Source organism: Phaseolus vulgaris, chromosome 8 (assembly GCF_000499845.2).
Source record: "Phaseolus vulgaris cultivar G19833 chromosome 8, P. vulgaris v2.0, whole genome shotgun sequence".
NCBI lineage: Eukaryota > Viridiplantae > Streptophyta > Magnoliopsida > Fabales > Fabaceae > Phaseolus > Phaseolus vulgaris.
Window position 1 is genome coordinate 52086820 of NC_023752.2, and position 11521 is coordinate 52098340.

Consider the following 11521-nt stretch of genomic DNA (forward strand, 5'->3'; position numbering starts at 1 on the left):
ATTATTGTTGTTTATCCTTTGATATTGAAACCATGTTATTTATATGTTTAAATTTAAAATTTTGAATATTGAAATCAATTGTCAAAATTAATTTAATACAATAGATGATGTTATTTAGATGTTTAAGATTAAAATTTGAAATTTAAGAATAGTAAAATTGATAGGGACTAATTAATTATTTTAGTCCCTAGCAGTGACTTAATTATTAAGTTATTAGTTTGTTTATAATTTTAGAGATTAAATTATAAGTAATTTATACAATATATTTTAGGGAAATTACACGGAAAGATGAAGTTTTGATTGATCGTAGAAGTAAAATGTATTATAATATACTTGGATGATAGGTATGCTTTTGTTGTAATAATTGTATTTAAATTAAGTATTATTCATGCACACACTGACAAGACCTTAGTTCCTTGAAATTTAGTGTAAATGGTTAACATTTGTATTAAATCTTGAATTGTTCAATTGGACAGTTTGGAAAAATTATTTTCCATACTTTGTTAATACATACACATTGTAAGTCTATGTTTAAATTTGATAAAATTTTGTCAAACCATTTTGTGTTGTTCTTCGAGTGCATACTACTGTAGTGCTTTGTGACCACTTCCATTCCGTGTACTTCGAAGTCCAATGCAAAATGTTGTCAAAATTTTATCAAATTTAAGATAATAGATTTTGTTTATATATGTTATAGAATTATGGAATTTTTTTTCCCAAATGGGTAGGGCTTGACTTTCAATTACAAAAGTGAGAAATTCATATTGCATGATTGATGGTGATGGAATTTGTAACACACATAGTTATGGATCAAATTTGGATGAATGCACATCGTGTTCGTGAAGAGTAAGAGAAAAGAGTTTATGAGTTCTTGCAACTTGCTCGCCAATATTTGTATTAAACCTTTACTTTTATAATGTTTTGAAATATTTTTTGAAATAAATTACTGAGATTATTTTTTAGGTTATGGCGGACTCCATATTTGACAATGGAAAGAGTGAACTAGATAGATTTGTTACTCAATTGCATCAGGTAACTACGGGATGAATTGCTAAGGACATGATACATGTTGAGGTAGATCTTCGTTCAGGTAAGTAGTCAAGCCCAAATGTTGCTAAGTTTAGTACCTATTTAGGATTCACAACTTGATGCCATGTTTTTATTGCCATTCCATCATAGGATGAGGTTGAAGTGACAAAAAAGAACCTCATGTAGCAAAATATTCAAGTACTTCACCATATTGTATGAACACCTTATTAATTAATTTTGTTATTAACTTATATATTCAATTGATTAATGTTTTATATGTTTCTTACAACAAAATTTTGACATTCCCAACACTAGGGAGTGGTTAAGAAGAATGTCTTATCTTCCATTATCACTAGATGGAAGAACTTCAATACTTTCTTGACACAAGAGTATGTGTTTAGAAAACATAAAGGTGAGAGTCCATGTGTGAAATAATAGATAATTTTAAAGGAATACATGCATTTTTTGTGTCAGTGGATTGGATGCCTCGTGGCATGTTAGTTTTTTATAATTTGTATAATTACACATTTTTACTTACAATTTTGGTTGTCTCATACTTTTATTTGCATTGTAGGAAAAAATAACAACCCCCCAGAAGTGACAAAAGTTGAATGATGCACCTCATCTACTATAGCAAGGGGAGGGATGTACACATTATTAGAGCAATGCCTCATAAAGGCTCGAACACAGGCAACAAGGCTTGAGTTTGATGACCTTATATCTCCAACTTCCCGTTATGAGATGTCGAAGGCTACTTGCACGAACTTAGATTGGTAGATAACTTCACAATTTACATAGATCATTGCTAAAAAAATCGTAATTGAGTGAGCACTGAAGGGACTTCTGTTGTTGCAGATCCCTTAGCAGATCATACTCACATTAATGTACCAAACCAATGTAAGTTATATGTTGAAGATAATCCCTTGCATCTATTCATTATTTGAAGACAAATAGAGGGAGGGTTAACCATCCATGGTGTCCCTCTATAGTCTGACTAGATGTGGATGGTGGTTAATGAAGCTTAAGATGTTACTACTCGAGTGCCTCTTCTCAATACAAAGGTTCAATTGGTAATGGAAGTTTTAGGTATATTTTTGGCTTGCCCTAGACATTTGGTCAAGCTAGTTTCAACATGAGCATATGTATTATAATGTGTTACTTTTTGTTTAGTTATTATTTTCATAAATTCTACCAACGTTGAACTAACATTGATAAGTAAGTTATGGGAACACCTGCTATTGATGATGATGACATGATAAAAGTTGAGGATGATCCAATATCTAAACTTATAACCATATTACCCAGGTTGAGGAGGAAACAATAATATTTGGAGTCGATAATATTGTTGTTCCTTTGTACATTTCTTTACCAGACACATTGGAGGTTCTTAGTGGAACCTCCATGTTAAATATTTTAGTAACACAACTATGGCTCATGTAAGTAATTTTATATTGTCTATTTTTTTCATATTATAATAATTACATTTACCTTATAATTTATTGTTTTTTTTATCATCCCTTATAATTTATTGTGTTAGGTACATGAAAAAATTAAGTGTGGAGAAAGACAAATAAAAAATATATGATTTTTTTTAAGTCTCGATCCATCTAGAAATCTTGGAACACAAAGGTCCAGATCCAACAATACTTGCAAACATAGATGAATGACTCCCAAAGACATATTTTCTTGGCTCCATACATTGAAGGGATAGTTTTCTAACTTGTATTTTTTAAATTATGATAATTATGTAACTAACTATTTGTCATTCACTACGGGTTTCACTGACATTTGATTGTAATTATACCAAGGGATTACATAGTAGTGAGGTTTTGTTCACTCCAAAGAAAACTCATCCAGTAAATGAAAAGCTTATTACATGGGTAAATTTTACAGTTTTCATTACATTAGAAGTATAAGTGTATTTTGACTAACATATATCATTACTTTAATTAGAGTTGTGGCTAGCACAAACTTTTTAAGTGAAAGGGCGAAGAACAAGGTCATTACAATTCATCTGCCCTAAGTTTAGAGCATCTTTTAATACATACAATAATTATTTTATGTACAAGTTATATTAAATTAATTTTTGTCATTTCTTTCCCAATTTAGTGTAGAGTGTCATATTTCAGTAATATTTCATATTAAAATACAAGCACTTATGGATATTAATTGATAAAATAAGTATAATATAGCCTCTAATTTATGAATTTAAACTTTTTTACATGTTTTGTGATTATAATATGAATAAGATCGATTTATTCTCAAATTTGTGTTAATTTCGTAATTATAGGGAAAAATAGAGATGAAAGGGCTAAGGGAGAATATACAATATATAAAAGGAAAGCTAGAATGCTCCAAACACTCGCCCAAACTCGCCTAAGCCAAAAGCTCCCACAGGATCTGGCTCAAGCGAGACCACTCCAGAGACATTGGACCTGTTTTCGTCCAACTTGCCCAAACGAGCCCAATCACACCCAGACCTGTTTTGGTCTTCAATGATCAATCTTCGTTATTTCAGGATGACATTGAGTAGTTGAGGGAACAATGGACAACTTTCCTTCTCTAGCACAGATAGTATACTTTTAATTTCTTATTCAGGAAATTTCAGGTTAGATTATACAATTTTGTATGGAACTTTTTTGTATAAATGTATAGCTTATATTGCATGTAATGTTTATTGGAATTTTTCTGTATTTCAAGTTTTAAAGGTAAAACATATCTAATTTAAGAAAAAAAATCCAAAATTTATGTTAAATCGTGCACAGGCTAACATAATGGTTTGATGTAAATTTTATAATTTTTTTTACCTTTTTTCTAATACATATTTACATTTGGAGCATTATAGTTAAATGCAAAGTTTTTACATAAAAGATTAGGTAAAACATAAATTTGTGTTACTTGCATTCATGTTGGATCTATTAACAAATGTAAAAGGTTTGTAGTACAAATTAATATTGTATAATATTTTTTTATTTTCTTTTGAATCACATTTAATTTTGTTTTTACATGTCAAAGATAAGATTATTTTGAAAATATTTTTTCTGTTATATTATAAATAAATAGGTTACATATTGTAATATATATATATATATATATATATAAAAGAGAGAAGATAGAGATGGATGAGTGTATGAGTTGTTATTTTTTCATATAGATTACGTTACATTTATTTATTAATTCTGTGTCTTAGAATTATGTGAGAATGTGTCGTCGTGACTTTTTTTTTAATTAATAATTTTTCTATTGAATCTTCTGTTGAAGATATTGATAATAGGCTTGAGAGTCTTTGACTTCTAATAAATTGTGTTGTTCAGATTTTTGAAAGTTTGTAGTTCAAGTAATATGTTGTTAAAATTTTGATAGATTTGTGTATAATATGAATCTTAATTTCTTAACTGAAATTCATTATAAAATTTGTGTACTATACCTCTAATTTTAATTGTACCTACCACATGCTTTATTTAAGGACAAGAGATAGTACCGTCAATCATTGTATTGAATATTGAATTGTCTAGTAGAATATTTTGGGAAAAGTAATAATTTTAATAATTCATTAGTATGTATTTCATATATTTTAGGAAATTTTAGTTGATTGCATTTTGTGTTCCTCTTCTGATGCATATTGTGCTAGATTTAGTGTCACCACTTTCATTTCATGTCACTTGAAGACCAAATCCAAATGTTGTAGAAATTCTCTGAAATATAAAAAATATTAATTAGATTTTATGTATTAATTAACTATAAAAATGTTATTCTTTTAGAATGGGATAGTGTCACACCTTTTAATAATAAAAAAGCGAGATTTACATAAATTGGGGAGCATATGTATGATGGCTCACAACTTGATTCTTAATTTCTCGGATCACATACTCTTGGTTGAAAAAGGTTTCTTCAATTTCATAACCTGTTTGATTCTATTGTAAATTTAGATGTTGTTATTCCCTTGATTCTATTTATTTCAGTGTTGTTGGTTGAAATTAGATAGGGTTTCTAATTTCAGTAAGGTAATTCTGAGTTACTTGTGGGTAGAACACTCTTTTAGGGTTGTGTTCTTTGAGTCTTTTGTATTGTAAAGATTTGTGATTAGTGGAATTTTGGCTAGTGTAGCTAAGAAATTGGATGTAACTCTTGTAGAAGAGTGAACCAATATAAAAACAGTTGTGTCAAATTTTGTACTGTGTTCTTTGATGTTTCTTCGTTGAACGAATTTTTAACAAATTAATTCTTTGATAAGAAAGATTTAATTGGTAGTTTTTTCTGTTTTATAAACTACACTACAAGAAAATCATGAAATAGAAACCAATTTGTAGAAACCAAAATAATTAGTTGCAATAGTAACTAAATTAGAGACCATTTTAGAAACTAAAAAGAAATTTGGTTTCTAAATTAGTTTATATTATTTTCTATTATTGTTAAATAGTTTCTAAATTGGTATCTAATTAGCAACCAAGGCTTTTGCTACCAAATTTATAAACTAAATAATTGGTAGTTAAAACCTTAGTTGCTAATTAGATACCAATTTAGAAACTATTTAACAATAATAGAAAATAATAGAAACTAATTTAGAAACCAATTTTTTTTTAGTTTCTAAAATGGTCTCTATTTTAGTTCCTATTGTAACTAATTAATTACTTTGGTATCTAAAAATTGGTTTCTATTTCATGATTTTCTTATAGTGTTATAACTGAATTTTAATGTATTGTTTTGTATTATGAGTATATTTTAATTAGTTGATTTTTCTAAGAACTTCATTCTAAGCTCATTTTTGAAAAAAAATTTGAAAGTTCAATTCACCCCTTTCTTGAACTTGACCTATCTTTTTAACAAAAGAAATATGAAATGTGGATGACCAAAGCTAGTGTGCAGTTTCTCAAAAGGGCCTAAAAGTTGTCTCTCCCAAGTGATGTAGGACTTCCATGCTCCAAGCTTCTTTTCTCCCTTCATGTGCATGCCTTGGCCAAAATTGTCCTCCATCTTTTCATGATTTTGGCTAATTTTGATCAAGGTTTTTAGGAAATACTACAACGAATACAAGAGAAAATACACCTATACAATTTGTACAAGACTAAGAAAAATGAAGAAAATACTAGCATTCTCGTCTTCAAATGTAGAGTCTTCTTCCATGAGACTGAGACTCCTTCTTTTAATTGAGGACAACTTTATTACTTCCTAATTGGTGGCACTTGAAAAGGTCTTTGAAGGAGTCACAATCTTACATAATATGCATCTCCCTTTTGCAATAGCCAAGGTCATGGTGGAGAAAGTTTGTAATGGTGCATTGTAGTTCTTGCGCCAACGTTTGAGGTGGTTACTATTGCATGAGCATTTAAGACCTTCGTTTCATGACTTAGGCGTTTTGTTCTCCAATTATCGAACCACATTATACATTGGTACTTATATTATTACATTTAACTTACATATTGGCTTAATTCATATAATTTACAGATCATGTTTATGTGCAACAAAAATATCAGGCAAAACATATGTCCAAAAAAGAACAGTTATCTACTAATGATCCTACAGTTGAAATACTGAAGGTTTCTATGATCATAGGTACAAATCCCACGGAGGTGTCATGAGACCAAAATATAGTGTGATCTCACTCCACATATACATGTCTTATATCTCATAAATTACATCAAGAAATAAAGAGTTTAACATATCAGTCGTGTTGTTGTGGATGATATAAGTGTTTGGTATAATCATATTATATTTATATTTTTTATTACCTAAATAGTTGACTATGATTTCAATAATTTAGGTAATAAGGAAAAACATGGGGTGTATTGGATTCTAAGATTCCTAACTCATTCAGAATAAGAAAGCTCAAACACAAACATGTATACCAAATATTTGTTGAGAGAGGGCAACACATACATTTTGCTTTATACTTCACATCTAACTACATTTTTTTTTAAAATATAGCTTATAATATCTTTTGTGATATAATCTAAAATTTTCAAATATATGTGTTATTGATAGTTACTTATAATATATAGTTTTTTCTTATTTCACAATAAGCTTGCCGCATATTTTTAAACAAATAGTATATTAATAATGAAAATCAACTCAACATTGACCTAAAGCTTATACAATTCTATCTTTATTATCAACTTAACATTAGCATGTACTCCAAATATAATAGTTTGAAAAGCACACCAAACACAAAATTGTAGAACTACTGATTTTTTTCTTTTAGGTAATTTTTGTCTATGGGATTGAAGCTTTTCCAGTGTGCGTTTTGGATGTCACTAGTATTGTGGTTTTAAAATGTATAAAACGAGTAGAATGTGAAGAAGATAAATTAGTTCAACAAAAGTTCTTGATGTGGACAAAATGTGAGTTTGATGTCAACCTAATAATACAACAATCAATTCAAACGTGATTTTTCCAAAAACCGTTAGACATTGAAAAAATCTCCTAGCTTGAAAAAAAAGAGAAAACAAATTGATAGAAACTTAAATACCCCTTTTTTATTTAAGTACATATTTTCTACTTTCGTTCTATTTTTACTACTACTACTATTTATAAACTCCCTTTTTTGTAATTATTCTTTTGAATAGTAAAATTATAAATCTGGGTTTATTAGTAATAAGAGGAAGTGCAAATAGCAAATGTAAGTATATAAAATAAAAAAGACAAACATGCTCAGTCTAATACAATACGGCTTTTGCTTCCTACACTATATATTTTTTGAGATCTCCACTGCATAAATTTTTTAAATACCAAAAATATCCTTGTGATTTTAATTTGAAAAAGAGTAGTGCATGTAGGGGTAATTTGAATTATGGAAACTGAAATCCATAAATGATTTTAAAATGGAAAACATATTTCAGAAAGTGAAATCTGAAAATGGAAAATATATTTCAGGAAATTGATATATATATATATATATATATATATATATATATATATATATATATATATATATATATATATATATATATATGGAAAGATAACTTCTTTTGAAATCCAAACATCCACTTTTATGGAAGAAAAAAAGACATAAATTGTGAAGCCTCAACGTATTTTTAAAATTTGTAAGCATAAATTGTGTTCGTAAAATTACATTTGAACATATACATTTTCTATAGACATATTTATAGTGATAAAATATATTTTAAGTAAATATGTTGTTAGTAGAGGTATGTTTAGATACACCTTCTTAGGAGAGAAAAACAAGAAAAGTAAAATGAGATTTTCCATAAATTAAAATTAGTTTACGTGTTTTTGTCTAAATTTTATTTTTTTAATTTTGTTTATAAACTAATTTAAACTTATGGATAAACTTAATTTGTTTTTTCTTCTCATTTTTCACTTTTAAGAAATCTCAAGACTTCCTTAGTTGTTGACCGTTGGATGGCACTTTGGTTTTGGGCTCAACATTTTTAAACAGCCCAGTGAAAGCCCATTCCAAAATGAATGGGAGGTGGTGAAGAAATTTGTGGGGGTGTGGAAAGAAACATCCAAACAGCCTCAGACACATGAAATGGGTGGGTTTGTTAGAATAGGCTAGTCAGTCCATTGAGAGAAAAAAAAGACATGACAAAAAAATACAAATATCAGCCATTTGATTAGTCATTTTATTAAAATTTAAATTTAAAAATTAACATAAGTAATCATGATATTGTAAAGAAAAATAGGTTATACATTACTAAGTGTTGGACATATTGGTGTTTTTAAAACTTTTGATTGATTAATAAAGTCTTAGAATTTTTTTATTGTAGTACTTTGACTAAGGAATTAAGACTAAAAAAATAATATTACTAACAAACTAAGAAAAGGAAAAGAATTAAAATAGGAAAAATAAAGAAGAAAAACACAATTTTTTTTTATAGTGGTTCAATTATATTTAAGTTTACATCCAATCTTAGTTAATACAATTTTAACAAAATTGTTTCATTATGTTGAAAGTAATATTGTATCAACTTTTTGTATGAAGAAAGATGAAATAACTTAAAATGCACTTTGAAAATATATTAAGAAAACTATAAAAACATATAGAAACCTATTCCACAAAAACATCAAATTTAAGTATATCATTAAATAATGTGATACTATAAATAAGGGTGGTAATGCGGGCTGACCCATTATGCATTGGTCCACAAAATGTGTTGAACAAGAGCTTTGATGTCTTCAAATCCATGAAGATTGGTTGAAGGCCTTGTTGTTGTTTATGTGTGTGAGTTTTGGGTAGTTTGAATTTGTAAATCCACTCTTAGTTAGGATCCAAAGTTGGTTTAAATCAAATCCTTTTGAAAAATAGTGTTTCACAAAGAAGTGGAAAAAACAACCAGTTGTTTTATACTTAGTGTTTTTGAAACAGGTTTTGACAAAGCTTGAAATTGGTTGACTTTGTTGTCAAACTAATTCAATCGGTTGTTTCGACATTTCAACCGATTGTTTTTTGAAAATCCTTAACAGAATTTGTTAAGTTTGGTAAATTTGTTTTAACTTATTCAAAATTGATTTAGCTCCTTCATTAAATGTTTTTAACTGCCTCTTTGGAGTTTAAAAGTTTTAGTTTTATACTCCTGGAAGTAAGAAATCATATTACAATCTTTCAAATCAGTTTTCTCCAAGATTTACTTTAAGCTTTGGTTTGACTTGTCTAAGAGTGAAATAAGACTACTGTGTAATTTTGAAATTCAATCTGTATCAGGTGTGATCAATCATTTTTCTCTTTTGAATATTGTAATTTTGTAAACTTGTTTAGTGCAGATACAAAGGGTGTTATGTGATCTGTAGAGTGTGGTTTGTCAAATGAGGTGTGTGTTCTTGAAGGGTTCAAGATCACCTATTTGGTATGTGGTTTGTAATCAAGGTTGATTGTTTAGTGGAATACCCAGTGGTTTCTGGGAACTGAATGTAGCTTTTGGTTAAGAGTGAACCTGTATAAATTTGTTGTATGATCTTTCTATCCCTTATTTCCTTTAAATTTGTTTTAGCTTGTTTTTATTCACTGTTGATAAAAATAACTGATTGATTCGCATAAACAACCGATTGATTTTCTGTAATCAACTTAAAACAGTTTTATTTGTTGGCTGATCTAGTTTATTTTTCTTTGATTCTTCATTGATCTTCACTCTACCTTCAATATTTGCAAGAAAACATTTATAAACAATTCACCTCTTTGGTATGTGGTTTGTAATCAAGGTTGATTGCTTAGTGGAATACCTAGTGGTTTCTGGGAACTGGATGTAGCTTTTGGTTAAGAGTGAACTAGTATAAATTTGTTGTATGATCTTTCTATCCCTTATTTCCTTTAAATATGTTTTAGCTTGTTTTTATTCACTGTTGATAAATATAACTGATTGATTCGCATAAAGAACTGGTTGATTTTTCTGGAATCAACTTAAAACAATTTTATTTGTTGGCTAATCTGGTTTATTTTTCTTTGATTCTTCATTGATCTTCACTCTACCTTCAATATTTGTGAAAAACATTTATAAACAATTCACCCCTCCCCCCCGTTTAAGGCCTACAATTTCAACAATTGGCATCAAGAGCTAGGTTCTTGAAAGTCATTCAAGTTTTGATCCAAAAATCTGTTTTCATTGCTGATAAACTAACTTTTGGGAAAGGTGCATGCATTAATAGACCACCTATGGTTTGTGGTGTAAATTACCAGTTCTGGAAGGTAAGGATGAAAATCTTTGTAGAATCAATTGATAAAGGAATTTGGGATGCAATTAAAAATAGTCCTTTTGTTCCTATGCTTGAAAATGATAAAGTGATCTCTAAAAAACCTTGGTCCCAATGGACTGAGCATGAAAGCAAAAAGGCTCAATATGATTGTGTTGCAAAGAATATTATTACATCTGCTTTAAGTTTTGATGAGTTTTTCAGGGTGTCTCAATGTGAATCAGCAAAGGAAATGTGGGGTACTCTAGAAGTCACTCATGAAGGAACAAATGATGTGAAGAGAGCAAGGAAGCATGCTCTCATCCAAGAATATGAGATGTTTAGGATGCAAAAAGGGGAGACAATTGTTGAGGTACAAAAGAGGTTTACCCATATTGTCAACCACCTCATGAGTCTTGGGAAGATGTTTGAAAAAGAGGAACTCAACATCAAAATCTTCAAGTGCCTAGACAGATCTTGGCAGCCCACTGCTATCTCTGAGTCTAAGGATTTAACCTCTATGACCACTGCCTCACTGTTTGGAAAGTTCAGAGAACATGAGTTAGAGATGAACAGGTTGAATGTTCAAGAAAGTGAGGATAAACATGTGAGGAACAATGCCCTAAAGGCTACTGAACAAAAAAACTATCAAGAAACTCAATGATTTTAATTCTAACAAATATTTTTAGTTGTGGTGAACATGGACACATTAAAGCTGATTGCCCCAATAATGAGAATAAAGAAAGAGCAGCAAGCAAGAAAGGTGAAAAGAAAGGCAGAGCTAAGAAAGCCTACATTGCTTGGGAAGATAATGAAGTTTTTCATCTAGTTCATCTTCAGGAGGTGAAGAAGCTAATCTCTGCCTAAT

At 29.2% G+C, this 11521-nt stretch overlaps 1 protein-coding gene across 1 annotated transcript; it reads left to right on the top strand.

Moving 5' to 3' along the window:
* Positions 1 to 10636: 10636 nt before the first annotated feature.
* Positions 10637 to 11317, top strand: LOC137825332 (uncharacterized). The gene has a single exon (XM_068631004.1). The coding sequence runs from the start codon at positions 10637 to 10639 to the stop codon at positions 11315 to 11317; it is 681 nt and encodes a 226-aa protein (XP_068487105.1).
* The last annotated feature ends 204 nt before the right edge of the window (positions 11318 to 11521 follow it).